Consider the following 19,518-nt stretch of genomic DNA (forward strand, 5'->3'; position numbering starts at 1 on the left):
TTAATTGACTGAACTTAAAAGTAACCACTGATAATTGGTTATTATTCACTGAGAAATATTTGTGAACAAACTGAACTAAAACACAAAGATAACAAAGCATGAGATTGTGGTTATGGTAACACAACAGTCAAACTATGAAGATAAATATTTGTACTTTTATAAAGTAAACTTGTCAACTCATTTTAATCTCAAACTGGAATATTAATTTTTTTTTATTTTGTCATTCTCAATAAACTAAATTTAAAAATCTAGATATGTATTAAATTTAAGTATTTATGAGCCCCTGAGTGGACCCTAAGCAGTTGCTGAGGACCCTAAGCAGTTGCTTTGTTTAATTATACCTTAGGCCAGCTCTGTAAAGTCAGGATGTTTTCCACTCTCCTTTTTTTATTGGAGTTGGGTAAATTTTTATGGACAGAATAGCTCAGCTGCTCAGTGGTTTCTGCTGACAAAATTTTGGTCTGGGTTAGGGTGAATAGACCAAGTGAATACCTTTCATTTCAATTTTTGAGAAGTCTCTGAAAAATGAAAACCAGTGTAGTCTTCTTTCAGTAGTCAAAATTGGATCAAGACAATATAATATTATATTTCAGTCAAGAATAGCGTATGCTTATTATGACCTTATTATTAGATTATCTAGATTTTGTTTTATTTAAAGGCTTTTTAATAATTGTTGCTTATGTTTATTTTTTCCAAGACAACTTCAGCTGCCAGTTTTCAGCTCTACATACCCTAACCTTAGCCCCTTTTGACAGTGCAATAACGGTTTAACCCTTTGAAAAGTAAAACACATGCTAAATCTCAAGTGAGGTGGCCGGATAGTAACGCAAATTTTGTTTCTTTCTTCGCCTCTAGGTGGCAGAAACACATTTAACACCGCCTTATATAAATAAAAAAAGAAGAAACCCCACAACAACTGTCATGGCTGCCTCCTGCTCCTTAGTGTGCTGTGGAGAAGAGACTGAATCCGACAAAGCAGCTGTTGGTGAATATATCTCCGTTATAACATATAAAGTCATTGAACCCGAATTTCAACTATGACATCGTCGCTTCGTGTTGCGTGAGATTTAGAGACCGTGTTTAGGGAATAGCGCGCGCACACGTGGTCAAACTGCGGCTCGCTCGCTGCAGTTTGACTTCAAACCCAGGCATCAGAGGTTAACAACTGGTCTCTGAATGTTTCTCTCACACAGTCCGCTTTTCCAGTGGCTGCGCCAATGCAGAGAGCCTCGATTTCAGCTTGTACAAGAACAGAGATGAGAACAACCCGAGGAAGAAGAGCAAGCGGATACTGGTGAGGAAGATGTTGGTGCATGATGGGTTTCTTATTTCTGCATACCCAGGTTGTGCTGTTTGGATTTTTATGCGTATCATGTTTTTCTTCTGCTGAGGTTGCTGAATCAAACAGACTGAGCTATGTTGGTCAGAATTTTGAAGCGGGATCTCTGAAATGCAACAGCCTCTGCAAGTATGTACAATTATATTTGTTGCAGAACGAATTGTGTTGGAGGTTTTTCTACTTCAGGTGTCGATTTTAAAGATGCTATCCTGTGGTGTGTATTCTCCACTAACAAATGTACACAGAATAATCATGAGCAAGTGAATAGATTTCCACATAGGAATAAACTCTGTTCCTATGTGGAACAGACCTCCTATGTGTTCATGACATCATAGGAGGTCTACCAATCAAAATCTCACATTCATATGGTGGAAGAGCTAACATCAGAGTAAATGGGGCTACAAAGCATTTGCTTTGGGGGGTTTAATACAGAATCATTCGACATATTCCAGATTTTATTTTTTAAGGATTTTTGAAAACTCTTTAATCCTTTTCCACCAACTACATTTGTGGTTAGAAAAATGTCTATGATTCATAGTTCTGAGTTATTTTGCAGTAAAGTTGGGTTAAGAGCTTTTAACATAATATCAGATGTTTTCCCAGATATTATGTTGGCGTGCTGAACAAACAGACCATGCAAATGGAGGTGCATAACGCTGTGCTGTTCAACATGCAGCCTGTTATCCCAGGTAAAAACAAAAACACACATTGGAACTGATTGTAACATCAGTGCCTCCCATTTCCTTTGAAAATCATTGAGAACTGTCCAAAAAGCTTAATTATTGTGCCTTCAATACCAGGGGAGACATCAACTACCAAACCTCAGGATACTTCTCAATCCTACAGAGACAAAGTACACATATTTCTTTTCTCCTCCCACCTAATTAAACCATAATGACTTGGTGAATAGACAAAAGGTCATGTTTAAATCTGATTCCTTTTGTCTTCAGGTTGACTTGTTGATTGAGACATTTGGCACCAACAAGCAGAAACGAGCCCTGGCTTCCCGGAGGCTAAACCAGGTAGGTAGCAACGCCCTGCAGACCGCAGTGGCCAATGCTGCCTCCTCTGTTATTGAAAAGAAGGGTCTAGAAGGTGAGTTTCTAACTGCTCCTCTGTCTTAAAACAATGAGTAAAGAGAGAAAAGAGCTTCGACTCTTTATTTCTCTTTGTGGCAATGTTACCGGATACATTTTTTCATTTTTCTTTCCTCAGCCCTCCAACAGGAAGTGATTCAGACAGAGTCCCAAGAGACCGTGGCGTCCCACATGCCTCCTTGCAATCCAAACGCAGGCAAACGAGAAGACGTCTACCCATTTGATGAGCGTATCTTTTATTTGCTTCCTATCATTGTGTGTAAATCCTTAGGAATATAACCATAGTTTTATGTCTGGAGTTACAGTGGAGGTTTTCTCCATCTTTAACCGATCTCCTCAGTCCTGAGTCCCATCGAGCTCGCTGCTTTGGAGCAGCCTGGATCCAAGATGGCAGCACTCACCAAGGAGGAGCTGCAAAAGATGAGAGATGAAGGAGGGTAGGGCAACAAGTTGTTCGCAATTCCTGAAATTTCTTTAGCAAGAGTGTTTTCCTGCATGATGAATTTTATTTTTACTTCTTGATTGAAGGTCACTGAGTGTTGTGAAGCATTTAGAGAGCATGCCATCTGAAGGTGAAGCCAGAGAGAGAATAGCACGCTGCGCCTTTTATCTCTCTCTGCTCCTCAAACTGGCGAGTCAGAAGAGCATCCCACGCAAGTGTGAGTATATGCTTTTACTCTTCTTAGCTGCTCTTTGTGAAGCAGGCGTGTATAAAAGCATTTATTTATACAGGTATATTAGGGATTTTACAGGCCTGCCAGAGAGATGGGTGTTTAAAGGAAAAAATTTTTTTTTTTACAAAAATGTCAATAAGTGTGAGCTTCCAAAGAACCTAATAAAAATTACAAAATATTTTAGATGAAAATGACAATCCAAACTGTCCATTTATTAACAAAGTGTAAAATCATTTTAGGAATGAGTAATAAGCAAACAAAAGAGAATTACCATTCAGCCACTTGTCTGATATGTGGTAGCTGGAACAGCTGACAAGGTACATCTAAAAAAATTAATATAGCGTGAAAACATTTAATATATCTTGTCACTCCTTTCAAAAATGTTTTTCCAGCAAAGGAAATGTAAAATTCACATTTAAGGTAAAAATATGGTAATGGCAGCATTATTTTCTGGGATGTTTTTCTGTGACTGAACATTTTCAACAAAGTTGTAGGGGAAACAGGAAAAATAGGAAGTTGTAGAAGTAAACATTTAGCAAAGCACTCAATATCTTAAGCTGGTGTCGAGATGTTTTGGCAATTCGGCACAGAATCACTGGAGTTCTCTTTGGGAAAACTAGGGGGAAATGTTATTGTGACTCAGCTCTGGGATTGTCCAGTCCTCCTGCCTGATTCTGACTGAATGTTCAGACTCTAAAAATCAAAACACGTTCTTTTCCTCAAACAGTTGTCACAAAAACACTCCAGAACGTTTTACTTGTGTGTGCCGAATCATCAGAGGGGAAAGTTATTAGAACTTTCTTTGCCATAAAGTTCTGCTGTCTGTTCTTTCTGTACAGTTGGATATGATGAAGGCTGCCCTCGCATCATTCAGAACAAGCTTTTCAGAACTTTCACTGTGGAGAGTTTCAACAATGGGAGGTATGATGATGACGTGACTGTTAGCTTGACTTGTTGTCATTTTGCACCAATTCTTCAACCAGAAAGTTTCATCCTGTAAAAAAAACTTTGGACTGACTTTAAAATTTGTTGTGTTAAATAAATAACCCAATCACATCTTTTATCTTTATTTTTTCAGGGTGCAGAACATAGTTTCAACATCCATGCGTGCCAAATTAGCAGCGTACAGCCTGGCTCTGTTGCTGCACATGGGACACATGACTGCTGACCTCTCGTTACTGCATCGTGATCTGGGAATCACCGAAGCCAAGTGAGTTGATTTAATTTTCAGTGCTGGAAAAAAAGTATTTACACCAGCATTTTTTATTTTTTTTTTGCCACACTCAAATGTTTCAGGTCAAACAGATTTTGTTATCGGCACTACTAGAGTACATAGAAGTACTAGAGTACATTTTCAAATGATTTCATTTACTAAGGGAAAAGAAGCTATCCCATATGGATTTAAAGTAATTGAAAAGGGTTAAAAAGCCACATATAAACAAAGATTCTTGACAACTCTTTGAGGAGATCACAGAAGATCCAAAATATCTTTTTTGTTGATTGTGATTCACCAACGAAATCAGAAATAGGCATATATGTAAGCTATGGGACAGCTCTGTGACTAAAACAACTGATGAAGCCTACCTCACATTTGCTTAAATGCACTTTGCTTCCTATCATTGTGTGTAAATCCTTAGGAATATAACCATAGTTATATTCCTAAGGATATAACTTAGGAATTTATACAAAAGTGGAGCCTATTGAAAAGTGCATCCATTAAATCTGAAGTAAAATGTGGGAAAAAAAGAGCATCATACAGACAGTCAAACATCTGTGATGTTTCCCAGTCAAAATATGGCATCATATCAGATTGTGAGATCTTGTTGCATGACCTGAAGAAGTCCATGCTCACAAACATGAAATGTGGCAGAAATAAACCAAGTGATTCCTCCTCAGAGATTTATTACCAGGTCAGAGACTTATTACCAGCTTTCACAAATGTTTGTTTTTGTGGCCAGGAGTGGAACAATCAATTATTAGGGGGCAATTACTTTCCAACAGAAGGCAAATTTGTTTTTGATAGTTTTCCCCTTAATAAACAATCAGCACTTTCTATTTACTCTGGTTGTCTGTCTTATGTTCTAAGTGATTTTACTCTGACAAAACAGCAAGAATAGAAGAAACCATAAATGGGGCAATGCATTTAACAACACTGTTTATCTGAGTCAACATAATCATTAGATTTTAAAAAGTGTTATTTAAACTATGACAGTATTAGTATGTTTCTTTTTCCTAATTAAAATCTCTGTCCCACATGTTGCGTACAGGATGACCGAGATCGCAAAGTCAATGGGACTGTCTTTGATTAAACCAGCAAGAGCCGAACGGGACGAAGCCGCACTGAGTGACGACCACAGACAGGCCACCGTTGTCCTACCACTGGTCAAGTACAATAAGTTTGTCGAGCAACGGAAACGGAAGAAGATGCATTAAAGTATAAGAAAAGATGGAAGGACTGCAGGAAATGGAAACATCACAAAGAAGAGCCGTTTATTATGTTTTGTAGACAAAAGAGGAAATTGAGTTGCACATCATCTTTTTTATGATTACTGTTGAGGATGTAAAAACTAACAAGCTGTAAACAACCTCTAGATGACCTAACATCCAGCTTTACTCTATAGGCACATTTGTAGACTTCACATAGACTACATTCACACTGCAGCCTGAAGTGACCTAACTCAGATTTTTTTGGGTCGCTTTCAAAAAATTTCAGTCTGTGTTGTTCAGACTGTCATGAAAAGATCAGATATAGGTCGCATTAAGGCAAAAATAATCGGAATTAGGTCACCTCAGGTTGCAGTGTGAACGTAGCCATATTGCACACTCTCTTTCTGTCTGGTTGCAAGAAAATGAGTGTTGGGCATTGAAGCCAGAAACTCATCTTAAAACAACACACTGTGCAAGAGGCAGAAGCTTAATTTTGGCTTGTTGTTGCATATTCACTTCATACGATCATCTTTCCAAACCCCCCTGCTACAATTGTAGATTTTTTTTTTTAAATATCAAAAAAGGCACAGATTTGTACCAGATGAGCTATAATTTCTAAAGCCTTCCCTTGCTGCTGGGATTTATTAAAGCACACGTCCTAAACAGAAACTATTAAAAGCATAATGATAAAAACAAGTCTGTGGTGTAAAAGAACATTAAGATAAAGCTTCAAACATGCAGTTGATATTTAGATGAGTTTTTGTTCAAAACCTTGTGTGCAGGCATTTTATTGTAAAATTTTCCCTAATTTATATATATAGATATATATCTATATATATAGATGTATATCTATAGATATAGATATAGATATATATATAAAACATCACATTTACGTACAGAGCCAAAGGTGATCTCTTGAATCCTGGAAGAAAAAGTCGGTACTTCTTTTGGATCATCAGTAGGTAAAAAGTGAACAGTTTGGGACCCCACAGGAAGGCTTCAGTTTTTGCATGCTTGGCCGTTAAATCACAGGATGGAGCAGAACATGCTGCCGCTGTGACATCCGCTCTCTACGGCAGCGCCAACTCTGGTTGTCATGGAAATCCCAAGCCGTGAAGGATACTGGGAGGATGAGAGGCCTGTAGGGGAGCTGGCCAGAGGGCGAGGAGGCGGGTTTTCTAGAACCCATGGTGGGGAAGATGCACCACTGAAAAGTACAAAGAGAGAAATAAGAAGCATAAATTACAGGGGGCTTATGAAGGTGATCTTAGTTTCTTTTTTTAGACCTTTGCTATTTGGGAAACGTCTCTATTTTAGCTGTCCTTGGTGAGTGAATGATTTAAATATTCATACTCCTTGTTCACATTTTTCTTAAAGTACAACCATAAACGACACTGTTTTATTTGGAGCTATGTGACAAAACAATGCAGTAAATACTTGTGAAGTGGAAGGGAAATTATTCATGGGTTTCTATATTCAAAAGTGTGGCATGCATTTTTATTCAGACCCTTTCTGTCAATACTTTGTTGAAGTCTTTGAAGGTGTTTATCGACAAGAGACTAATGTTTTTTGTCGTTACCTTTCTTATAAAATAGCCCAAGCTCAGGCTGAATGGAGAGCTAAAGTGCTCCAACTACTCCGTTGCATCACTGGTTGCATGTCATCTTGCTGGATGGCAAAGATCTGCCCCAATCTCAGAATATTTGCTTCCTCGAATTAAAGTTTTGCTTCAAGATTGCCCTGCAGTTAGCTCAATAATGAACTCAGACCAGCTTAGCTTTTCCTGGTCAATAAAATCATTCCCACAGCAGTAACTATATAGCATTTGTTTGGTGTGATCTTCAATAAAGTTCACGTGAATATTGGTTTACATCTTTTAACTTCATTACTTAAAGCCAAAAGGTTGATCATTAAAATAAAACATAATAAAATATTACATATATATTTATATATATAACATATATACTTTAAGCAAGGCACGTCTATCTGCCAAATAGTTTGGGTAAAAGCTTTTAGATTTTAGAATTTTACAAGCTTTAAAAATGACAAGAATAAACTGCTGTTCAAACCTAAACAGTTATTAATGGATCAACAATTACATTATAAAAGGGGGAGGTTTTTTTAGAGGTTATCCTATGGACAGCCTTTCAAGAAATTACTTGTATTTAAAAGAACTTGAGTCTTTTGTTTGAAATAGGACATTATTATACTGATTAAATTTCACCTGAAAATTGCATTTTTCTTTGTCTCTTTAGCTTTACAGTAATATCCTGACATTGTAAGCCAGCTACCATATACCATCTCCCAGGAACAGAGGAAGATCTGTGGGTATAAATTACAAGAAAACCTGTACGACAGTGTTCAATTTCTGGCAAATTGTACAACTGAAATATCACTGTTATGAAAGACCAGCAGGAGCTGCTTATTTTTACATGGGAAGAAAGGAAGAAAAAAAAACAAGACAGTTACTTTTCACTCAGTTGCTTGGTTACCTGTTATTAAACCTTAGAATACTGTTGTTACGCAACACACAGGTTTCATTTCCAGCATCTGTGTGTAGGAGTGGCTTCTTGTTTTCTGGATGACCCTGAAACAGGATGTTGTCATGGACGACACCTTTTACTGGGCCCAGCAGAGCAATACCACAACCCTGTGCTGGTTGGACACGATTACGAACCACCTGGAGACGAGAATCATAAAACTCACATTAATGTGCACAAAGGCAAAGTGTTTCTGAAATAAGTCTAAGAGATCAACTCACCTTAATGTCTGTGCTTGCAGAAACCTGGATGCCGTATCCACAGTTACTGACCACATCATTCTCCACTATCTGCCCGCTGCCACTAAACCTGACACCGTGGCCACTGTTTTCATAGATGCCGTTGCCGCGGAGCTCCACTCTGCAGTCTTTCTCCACTGTAACGCCACCCCGGCCATTTTCGACAATGCAGTTAGTAACGAGCCGGGTCAGCTGAGTGCTCTGCAGCACAGCAACGCCCGGGCCGCAGTTTCTGTTCATAAGGTTTGCAAAAACATTCAGGGCCTCGCTGCTCTTCACGTACAGGCCAACCGCTACAGAAAGGAAGAAACAGGAGAATTATGAAGGCTGACTTTACTGTGCTGTAAGAAAGCATTCCACATTGACACCGTCCAACAGAGTTCATTAGTTTTCATGTGATTGACCAACACAAAGTTGTGCGTAACTGTGAAGAAAAAACAAAATGATACGTGGTTTTGAACCATCCTCCAAACCCACAGGAGATTAACCTTCTGGTTAGGCTGGGCCTACATGCAAAATACTGTGTGGCAGAAAACTACATTATGCATAAGCCTAAACACACCATCCCTATTTTGAAACACGGTGGTGGCATCTTCATATTGTGTGAATGCTTTTCTGCAACAGAGACGGTGAAGCTTGTCAGTTATTAGTAGGTTGGAAGTAAATAGAGGTCAATCTTTGAAGAAAACCTGTCACACCCTGCCAGCATGCCTAGGTGGGCCCCATGTGGGGAAAAGGAGGGCAGACCATATGGGTTTGTCCGCGGGTTCCACGATGGCCCCACATGGGTTTGCCCATGTAGGGCCACAGCCCACATGGACCCTATGGTGGTGGGTCCACATGGGTTTGTTTATTTAGGGCCCATGTAGGGCCATCGTAGAACCCATATGGGACCCATACATCAGCCCTCCTTTCCCCCACATGGGGCCCACCTAGGCATGCTGGCAGGGACAGGAGTCCAACTTTACCTAGACTCCACATACACAGCCAGAATAGTTTAGATCAACACAGATGTGTTAGAATGACCCTGTCAAAGTCCAGACGTAGATGAAATTGAGAGTTTGTGCCAAGACTTTAAAATTTTTCTTCACAGACAACCCCAATCAAAATTGACAGAGCTTGAGTTATTTTGTGAAAAAAAAAAGAGGAAAACCTTGTGTTGGCTATTACATGAAATCCCAATAAAATACATGCGAGGTTGTGTTTGTAACCTGCCAAAAAGTAGAACAGTTTAGAGGTCATTTCTACTTTGGCCATGCAATGTACACGTTTATGTGACATAGCTTAGTACCTCCATTGTAGCTCACACAGTTGCCCTCCATTAGCGCCACGCTGATAGACCGCCGAGCAGAGTGCCGCTCATCCTCGCTGTCCAGATCACTCTCCCAAGCGAACAGTTCCCCCTCTTCATTGAAGTTCTCCTGCCCTTCCCTGGCTTCTCCTTCAACAACTCCTCTCCTTTCCCCATTGGCCACATCTCCACCCATCCCTTCCTGTCCAGGCCAGTTCCCCTCCCTGGCTTCAATGTTGTCCGGATCCTTCCTGCAGAACACCGCCAGTCCGTACATACAGTTATGAATGATGTAGTTCCCCAAAAGCTGGGGGAGGCTGGATGACATAACCCACACGCCGCAGCCTTTATTACCTAAAAAAATCAAGGGAGGAAAGTGTTTGAAAGCAAACTGGTCTGAAATGATATGCTCTCCATTTAATGCAACCATTTCCAGGCAGAAAGGACATACAGTATACATGATTTCCCTCAATAAGTCCACGCCCCCTTTCTCCCACCACCACTCCGTCGGAGTAGCCGTAACAGATGTAGTTGTTCTTCAGTATTGGGTCACCTCCTCTGCGGATGTCCACTCCTCCCCACTGGTTCTCTCTTATCACATTTTCTGTAAAGGAACGACATAATATCTGCATAAAGAATTGAGTTTTGCTGATGTGAATAAAGAAATGGTGCAAAGCCACCCACACAAACCTGTTATCAGCCCTCTGCCATTCTCGTTTATAGCAATTCCTGCTGCCTGGCCTTGGAAGATGCAATTTCCACTACAAGCAGACAGAAAAAAACAGTCCCTTATGCTGTAGCTTTCCAAATTTTAAAGGAGATTTGGTTATCAAGCTACAGTAAAGGTAGAAAGTAAGTACATCCCATGATTTAATGTCTTGCAGCAACTTTAGCAACAATAAGCTCAAGTAGTATTTTGCCATATTGACTTTATCAATCTGTCATGATTGTGGGAGAATTTTGGCCCATTTCGTTTTTTACAAAACTGTTCCAGTTTGTTGGGGGCTTCCTGGCATTAATGTAGACAAATCTGTCTTAGGGTTCCAGTAGAGATTAAAAAACTTGATTTTCTTATTTTTCAGCTATTCAGTTTTAGATATGCTGCTGTGTTTGGGATCTTGCAAGCCTCATAATGCCCCAATATTTTATATACAAAATAAGTGCAAATTACAGCTCTCTTTCACCATGTGTTTGTGCAAAGTTTTGCTTTGCCACACATGGCACCATGTATTGTAATAGCTGAACATCTTGACTTTGATTTTACTTGTCGAAAAAACATTTCAGAAATCTTGTGGTTACAGACACAGCCTTGCAATTGCTTTTACAAGGTAACTGCAGATGTCTGTACTTCTTGGCATTGTGTTGAAACACATGAATCTTTCAGTCTAGCAATTGGCTAAAATTTGTGTGCTAATAGAAGCAGTCCCACTCGTACGTTGTTAGTTGATGCTTTAATTAACTGCATCTAGCTGCTACTTTCCTTCCTAAATCATTTGGGAGTAGCGAGGGTGAATGTTTTTCCAGTGACTGTGTTGCCAATCCCTGGAAACTGTATTTTCCACCCAAGTCTGTACATCATGTCAGAAATGTTTCATTATATGACAACTTATATAAAATAGTGACAGAATTGACAGGTAAAAATGGGGCCAACATCAATTGCGAACTAATGATTAGTATAATTGTTAATATTTTATTAAGTACTGATGAACAGTTTTAGGTTCCTAACTCTCAGAATGCTGCTCTGGCATGACTGCTATCCAGTGCTCAAAATAAGGCCCAAGAGGACACAAATCGGTGAGTATTGTGTGGAAAACCACAAAGCTCTGACTTTTATCTGACAGAGAATCTGAGCAGAGATTTTTGTGAGCCAGGCCTTCTTGTCCAACATCCGTGTCAAACCTCCCAAATGCTCTCCTGAAAGAATGTTAAACATTTCTATAAACAGACTCCTAGATATTGCAGACAAACTTCCAAGATGAGCTGAAGCAGTTACAGCTGCAAAATGTCTTCTTAAAGTTAAAATGGAATTAAAATGGAATTTCAAGTCCATGTGTGTAGAGTCAAATAATCCAGTAGTGTTAATAACTCTTTGAAAATTACCTGCCTAAAAAAGTGGAAGTGTAAATCTTTTTTTCATGACTGAAGATGAATGAAAACACTTGGGAGGGGGGTCCAGAATGAAGAAATCAGGATGCAAGAGAGGGCTAGTAATTACACAACCATATCCAAACACTGGGAATAAGATCCAAACAATTCTGGGTAAAGTTTATAGAGTCTGACTTACCTCACCACTGGATTCCCGCTAAAGAGAATGTACACACCAGCTTCTTTGTTGTTATAGATCAGGTTGCTCCGAACTGAACCTTTCCCATTGCCAAGAACAACAACACCAGAACGCAAACCGCTGTGTATCTTATTGCACTGTGGAAGGAAAGACGGAATTTCAGTGTGAAATTCAGAAGCTCAGTTTTTGCCAGCAATGTCAATTTAATTTAGTGCAGATTCAGTACTTATAAATAAAAAAGGTGACACCAGAGAGACTCCTTTTCAATTGGCAAGTGTTTCTGTCAATAAGTTTAACTTTGATAGAAGGTGGTGTCAGATTTACCAGGATGATGGGGTTAGCTCCCTTTCGGATGTCTAGCCCAGCCTCCCCGTTTGAGTGGATGTTGTTTTCTGCGATGAGGCCCTGAGCAGATAGGCGCAGAAACACACCTGAAGCACGGCACTCGCACACCTCGTTTCTTAGCATCACAATCTAAGGAAAGAGAGAGCAAAGTGGCAGCTCAAGTAACAGCCTGAGAGGGAAACCGAACCTAAATTACTAATGATACGACTGCCTTAACTTGATATGTTCCTGGAAATAACTTGTGAAATCTAAATGTGTAAAGAAATATAGTGGCTCTCAAAAGTGTACACACCTTTGGTAAAATGCTTTGGTTTTATGATGTAAAAAAACTTAGATCATGACATCAAAATTTTAATTTCAAAACATTGGTAAATTAAACTGTTTAAAAAAACAAAAACATGGTTTTACAAGTGAAACATTCTTTATCCAACACCTTGCTGAACCAACTTGTGATTTCATTTTCACATCATCAGCACTCTGCATCTTCATTTGGCAACATTTGCCCACTTTGACATGAACAAGTTCTCCAGATCTAGAAGTTTGTGAGGAAATCTCTTCTTCTTGCCCTCTTCTGGTGACCCCCCCCCCCCAGATTTCTCTCAGTTTTGGTTAGACCAAAGCTTAATTTTTCCCATCATGGAAGTCACTTTTATGCAGATTTAGATGCATAAAAGTGCATAAACTCATGGCGATGCTTTTTAGCAGACAGTTAAAAGTTTTGGGTCAAGTAGTATTTGGAACTGGTCATAACTTAAGAGATAAAACAAAGTTTTCTTTGTATAACAGTAATCCCAGAGCATGATCATGCCCCCATCATGCATCACATTGGGAATTGGATGTTTATACCCAGTGTGTTTTTTTTAATGGAAAACATTTTGAAAATGTTGCCCAAATACTTGGAAGGTTTTGTTCCTTTAGACTCCAATAAAGCCTCTCACAAAAACTTCCCCATATGGCTCAAATCTGGCAGGCGGGGATGTTACAGGGAGAAAAATGCTTCATTTATCCCAACTCCTGGCTTCATTTACACAAAGAATACATATGGTTATTATCTTTATAAAGATTGATGAGAAGTATTCACGTTTCTAATGTTGCTGTTGCTCCAAATTTTTTCAGGTTGTTAAAGATTTTCATTGTGACAGATATTTTTGAACAAGTTCCCATTGTTACTTTGTAACTTCCCTGTAAAATATGACTTTAGCTAAAGCAGGTAGACATAAAGTCAGGAGAACAAACTAGGGTAGTTGATCTTTAACTTAGATTAAACAGAACCAATTTGCATGATGTGAACTTTATAAGACTAAATGAGGAAATTGAATCAAAGTATTAAATTAAGGGCTTGAACAGTTATGCAACCAGACTCCTGTGCCTACAAATGGTGGCTGGCACTCACTGATCAGTTTCCAGCTTTATTGTGCAAAGATTATTAAAGGTTATTGCACCTTTTCTACAACCCCACCCAAAACAAATGAGATTTTTCAATTGGCACTGCACAGAATAAACATTTGATGTTATTTTTTATAATTTCTTTACATCAGACCCTACATCAAGACCCCTGGCATTGTACCACGAATGTGTACGTTTTTTTGAGAGCCACTGCATTTTACAGATTTATTAGAGGAAAGAACAAAGTTTTATTTACTGTGGAATGCTGGATGCACCGGACGGCATAGTTCAGGCTGCGGAATAAGTTTTCCTCCAGTCGAGCTTGTCCATAGTTTGACAGATGTACACCCCCCTTCCCGTCCCTAAACAGGCAGCGCCTCAGGATGCAGCCGAGGATCGATGATGCCAGCATCTGAGCCTCGGGGTCCCTGTCTAGCTCCTGCTGCAGGGTGAGAGGTTCCGGGGTCACAGATGGAGGGTCGGGTGACGAGGCAAGAGGCAGAGAGCCATCCGCCCGAGGCTTCAGTAAATGGGATAGCCCATGTTGGTCATAAAGGATTTTGTAATCCAGCGTAAAGAGCTTCTTGGTGTCGTTAGTTCCTTCCTGGTTCTCCTCCTCCCCATTGCTATGCTCACCGTCACTCCAGGGATCTTCAATAACCGTGCCCCGACACACTGCATCTCCACCGGTCCGTCTCTTCCAGTCCTCCATGCTTATGTTCTCCTTTTTTACATTACCACCAGGAAGGTCAGGCTTATCGTTGGAGCTGCCTTCGTGACGTCTGGGAGTGCTGCCGGACTGAGATGGGAATGACCTAGCCAGAGCGGCCAAGTGCTTGCAAGCCCAGTTCCTTTCTGATGCCGGAGGACCCTCCACAGTCACAGAAGCCGTGTCACTTCCAGAGAAATCACAGCTGTCCAACAAACTGAGGACAACACCCAGCAAGTGGGCAGAGCTGCCCTGGGAGAAGGAGCAAAATCGAGCCTGGCACGTCCCGGGGCCACGGATTTGCAGCTGGGCTCCCTCAAAATTGCAGTTATCGAGTTGGACATGACCCCATGATGTCTAGAGAAGGCAAGGACACAAATTGGCTAGAGTCAGGCACACTCAGCAAGACAGATAAAGGTATAATTGTGAAGATTCTTAGTGTTGCAGGTACTTACAAAAATAATCCACACTACAATTGTGTAGTGAAAGGAAAATGTTCAATTATTTTCTATTTTTATTTACAGATAAATGTCTATAAAAAAGAAAAAGTGATGCATTCAACTGTGCTCATTCCCAATTTTTAAGTCTTGCTACATATTCTCAATTGGATTGCTCTGACCTGGGACATTCTAGGACATAAATACACATTTATATGAACTTTATCATTGCAGTTCTAGCTCTACGTTTAGGATCACTGTCCTGCTGGAAGATGAACATCTGTCCACATCTCAAGTGTTTTGCAGCCTCTAACAAGTTTCCCTTCAGAACTGCCCCATATTGCCCTCCACCTACCTTCCCACCAATTCTTTAATGCGACCATGTCACAGCTAAAAAAATTGTTTTGCCGCAGCTTGATGCTGCCACCACGCCATATCATGTCCTCTTTTGAGATTATGTGTTCAGATTTTGTGCAGTTTATTGCTGCGTTCCAGTTACTAGCAGAACTGGGTAATTTTGACTTCCCAGTCAGAAACATCAAATGAAACGTTCTCTGAAGTCAGATTCACCACTTGGGAGCAACTCTGACATTCCAACTCTTAACTCAATCTGAAGTCAAACTCGACTCCGAGATCCGACTTACTAGGTAACTTGAGCGAAGCATTAATTTTCCACAACATACAGCATTTTTCATAAACACCAAAAAGTTCAAATTTGGTCTCATTTAACCACCTTTATCCATGTTTGTCGTGTCTCAAACATTGACAATTTTGAACAGAATTTCTAGTGGCTTTCTTCTTGCCACACTTCCATTAAGGCAAAGATCTGCAGAGTACAACACACTTGCCCTGTCAACAACTTTCCATAAGATGTGCACATCTGCAGCTCCTCCACAATGTTCTCAAATAACATTTCTCAGGTTTTCAAGGAACAGCTGGATTTCTGCTGAGATTAAATTATGCACAAGTGGACTATTTACTATTTGGTGACTTCTGAAGGCAACTGATTGAACTGAAGTTTATTTAATAGCATACGTACGCATCTAAAAGGAGTTAATATCTATGAATGGAACAATTATTTTTTATAAAGAAAACAATATAAAGCCATGCATCCTTTTCCTTTCACTTCACAATCGTGCATAACTTTATGTTCCTCTATCAAATGGATTCCCAAAGAAACAGAAAAGTTTGTGGCTGCAAAGTTACAAACTGTGAAAAATGTTAAGTGGTGCGAATACTTTCTTAAGACGCTGTGTGACAAGCTGTGTGACAACACCTTGTAGACAACAGTGGAGAACCAGGGTGGCATAAACACCAGGTTACACAGCCTGGCAGTCGGGCACTGCTGCTCAATGCAAACCAGGAGGGCCACTTCACCCAGTCGCCCCACACCGACCAGCTCCACAGGCACTTTCAGTGCCACTTCCGCCTGCTCTTCATACACCCCTGGATGGAGGACCACACGGTCGTATGGCCCCACCACACCAAGAGCCCCTCGCAGGGTCTCAAACTCACACCCGGGGCCCACATGCCAAACCCTGCGATCCTTTCGTCTGCGGAAAAAGAGCAGGCAGGCAGAAGACTGGAGCTCCTGTCCGTTTCTGGTCCAGGTGCGGGTGGCGAGAGCGTGCTGTTTCAGGGCCTCCCTCCAGGACGGGGGCTCCAGGTGGGGCTGACTGGGCCAGTTGGGATGCCGGCACTCGGGACAGCCCAGGCAGAGCTGCCTCCAGCGGGTGTTATCAAGTGAGAAGATGAGCTCCCTCCAGGCACGGCACACCTGGCAGCAGCGGCCCAAGTCAGGGAGGGGGAGGTAAGCCAAGATAACCCTCCACAGCTCCACGGGGAGACTACCCACCTCCATGGCAGCAGAGACACCTGGAGACAGGAGCACACGCAATTAAAGCAACAGGAAACCACTTAGGCAAACAATAATAACAAACATACTTGATTAGTAAGGTTATACCATCACTGTGTTATTTCAGAGAGGAAACAATAGTGCAAGCTCTATATTTTCTATGTTTTCTTGAGAACAAACATCCAGATCCTGTTTTCTTTAAAGTTTGATAGTTCCATCAGTAAAATAAAAATAATGATGGGTAGCTAGCACGAAAAGATGCCGCTAGTTATTGCGCAACTACAGTTAGGTACAAATAATGAAAAATTGAATACCTTACCTTTCAACAGTTCGCCATAGTTCGACGGATCAACACATGTCGGCTCGACGTTTCCAACAGCTGTTTACCGAGCGCTCCATGTCAGCATGCCGGGGGGAGAGTCTCCTCACAGCCGCCGCCGCTGCAGCAGCTCTCTGCAGCCTATCATGACTGCAGATGTGCCACCGAAATATGGAGCTCAGACCAAACAGGCTTCCAGTTTACGGCAGCAGGCGAACACAGATCTCCATCTTCCGCTTCCAAAAAAGTGGGCGTTTACCTTTACGACCTCCCCTTCCCCTTCCCTTCCTTCTCATCCACTCCACGCACGCACGCACACGAGCGCACGCGCAATTTCAAGACAAGAAGGCTGTAGTCAGAGACGGTTCTTTTATGAATGTTGGCCTTTGCCGGTCCATCTGTGTGTCATGTAAGGATGTTTTTGATCCATCAGTTGTCCGTTTATTATTGCAAGTTTGCAGGGGCAACTGGTTCCTACCTCGAGCAATCATTGAGTACATGCTGGACTGGACACCAGTCCATCAAAAGGGCAACAGAGATACACACGAAAAACAACAATGCACGACGCACATAAGGTCGATTTAGAAAGACAATGTTTTGTTCCCCATCAGCACATAAAAAATAAAAAGAGAGCAAGGCTGTTTAATTTTATTTTAAACTACAAAATATATACCAAAACACAAGCCTCAGTTTCAATTAAAAACTGGTTTGATTTCAATTTTATGTTAAGAATAATTGCAAGACATCAAAATCACTGCAGCAGAGAAATTAAAGGGTATTATGAGTAAAATCGACATTTTGATCTTTACATCATGTCATAATGATTTTCCCTCATCAAAAATATACCTGAATTGATTTTTTGACGCAAATTTAAGAAATTCTATAATCTTCCGGGGGCAGCCCAAAACAACAACAACAAAACAACAACAAAAAAACACCAACAACAATAACAAAAAAAAAACATACATGAATATGAACACAAACAATAGACATATATTGTCTGTGTTCATTGAAATGTGATTACAGTTTTTGAATGTAATCACATTGTGTGTCTATTGTTTTCTTTTTTGAAAATGTTATCTATTTGAAAGAATTGTGGGAATACGTATGGAAATGGTGAATTGCAGCCTGAGTCAGGGGAGAGAGAGAAAATGACGCACTCGGTTATATTTGGTGTGACCAGTAGGGGGCAGAGTGGCGCTTTGTTTCTTCTGCTTATGGACTCTTGTTTGACTTCCTCATTCCAAGTGCCCTTCTGCACATGGGAATAATAAAGATGTATTTACTCTCAATCTGCAGTCATATATCTGCGGTAAGTAAACCCGAGCTGAGCTGCACTGAAAGGAACAGTGGCATGCTTCATTTATTCTCCTATTTAATTGGAAGTGTCACGAAAACTGTTAAAATTATTTACTAAACAGTAGGTCAGACAGATTTATGTCACTGAATATGTAAGTAATGATTTTCTGAATGAGTGGCAGATAAAAATTTTCTCTACTGTTACACCGGCGGTTGATTACATTGTAAGTGTTGGCTACATTTCACATTTAGGATTAAAAACCATGTTTTTGCAGCAATATTTTAACTATTAGGTCGATGGAAAGTTAGTTTAAAATAAATGTTTTTGATCAAAATTCACATAAAAACAGGTATTTTTTGATTCAGTGTAAATATTTGGTGTCTTTGACTTAGAAACACCATGGGATCCCTCAGGAGTAGATATCTGGGGAGAGGTGACCCATAACAGTCAAGGATAAATGGAAGACGATGAGTGGATTGGTTTTATAATGCCAACCAGTCCTATGAAAGTAAATGCAATAAGAAATGTATACTTTATTTCCTTTTTAAGAAAATTTATTAGTTCTTATTTCAAAGCTAAACCATTAGTTTTTGCAGAAGTATAGTACATTTTGGACTGAAAACATGCACTGTGCTTATATTTCCCCCCCTAGAGCAGATAAACCTATGTCAGCATTAGCAGCTACATCTGGTTTTTTGTCCTTAGGCTCACTGAAGAACTGTGAAGCAGACAGCGTTTTGCTTAAAATAATCCAAATTCCTTGTAGTGCCCACATTTTGCCATCATATGGCGCTGTTTGACCAAAAACAAAGTTGTTTCTGTCGATCCATTTTCTGTACACTCTTGTCCCTAGTGAGTTCGGGAGGGCTGCTGGTGCCTGTCTCCAGCGGATGTTTTGGGCTGGGTACACCCTGGACAGGTCGCCAGTCAACACAGAGACAGGACAAACAACCATGCACACACACACACACACACACACACACACACACACACACACACACACACACACACACACACACACACACACACACACACACACACCTAAAGAAAATTTAGAGAGACCAATTAACCTGACAGGCATGTTTTTGGCCTGTGGGAGGAAGCCGGAGTACCCGGAGAGAACCCACGCATGCACAGGGAGAACATGCAAACTCCAGGCCAGGAATCGAACCCAGGACCTTCTTACAAGACACTGTTAATAACATGTAATACTTTCTTGGAAAATATTTCTTTTCCCGGTATCCATTCTCTTGCCTGTCAGTTCTTGCAGAATATT

General features: G+C 40.5%; 2 protein-coding genes across 3 annotated transcripts; one reads left to right on the forward strand and one right to left on the reverse strand.

The window, feature by feature from the left end:
- Window positions 1-873: 873 nt before the first annotated feature.
- polr1e (RNA polymerase I subunit E) lies at window positions 874-7,402 on the forward strand. 2 transcript variants are annotated; one of them, XM_081608878.1, is made up of 12 exons: window positions 874-985; window positions 1,194-1,294; window positions 1,392-1,468; window positions 1,931-2,028; window positions 2,140-2,192; window positions 2,290-2,434; window positions 2,555-2,665; window positions 2,777-2,873; window positions 2,965-3,095; window positions 3,950-4,031; window positions 4,189-4,320; window positions 5,378-7,402. In XM_081608878.1, exons 1-12 carry the CDS (start codon window positions 922-924, stop codon window positions 5,541-5,543), a joined length of 1,257 nt encoding a protein of 418 aa, XP_081465004.1. In that variant the 5' UTR covers window positions 874-921; the 3' UTR covers window positions 5,544-7,402. The 2 variants fall into 2 exon arrangements, with proteins under 2 accessions (XP_081465004.1, XP_008415555.1); XM_008417333.3 differs by having other exon boundaries at window positions 1,943-2,028.
- fbxo10 (F-box protein 10) lies at window positions 5,576-17,239 on the reverse strand. The gene is made up of 11 exons (XM_008417319.3): window positions 16,943-17,239; window positions 16,045-16,643; window positions 13,879-14,688; window positions 12,216-12,365; window positions 11,892-12,028; window positions 10,298-10,368; window positions 10,059-10,211; window positions 9,608-9,961; window positions 8,299-8,609; window positions 8,030-8,217; window positions 5,576-6,744 (listed from the first exon to the last, which is right to left on the reverse strand). The coding sequence occupies exons 2-11, from the start codon at window positions 16,627-16,629 to the stop codon at window positions 6,564-6,566; spliced, it is 2,940 nt and encodes a 979-aa protein (XP_008415541.1). The 5' UTR covers window positions 16,630-16,643; window positions 16,943-17,239; the 3' UTR covers window positions 5,576-6,563.
- Window positions 17,240-19,518: the final 2,279 nt, after the last annotated feature.

Source organism: Poecilia reticulata, chromosome 1 (genome assembly GCF_904066995.2).
Source record: "Poecilia reticulata chromosome 1, P_reticulata-male-v2, whole genome shotgun sequence".
Taxonomy (NCBI): Eukaryota; Metazoa; Chordata; class Actinopteri; order Cyprinodontiformes; family Poeciliidae; genus Poecilia; species Poecilia reticulata.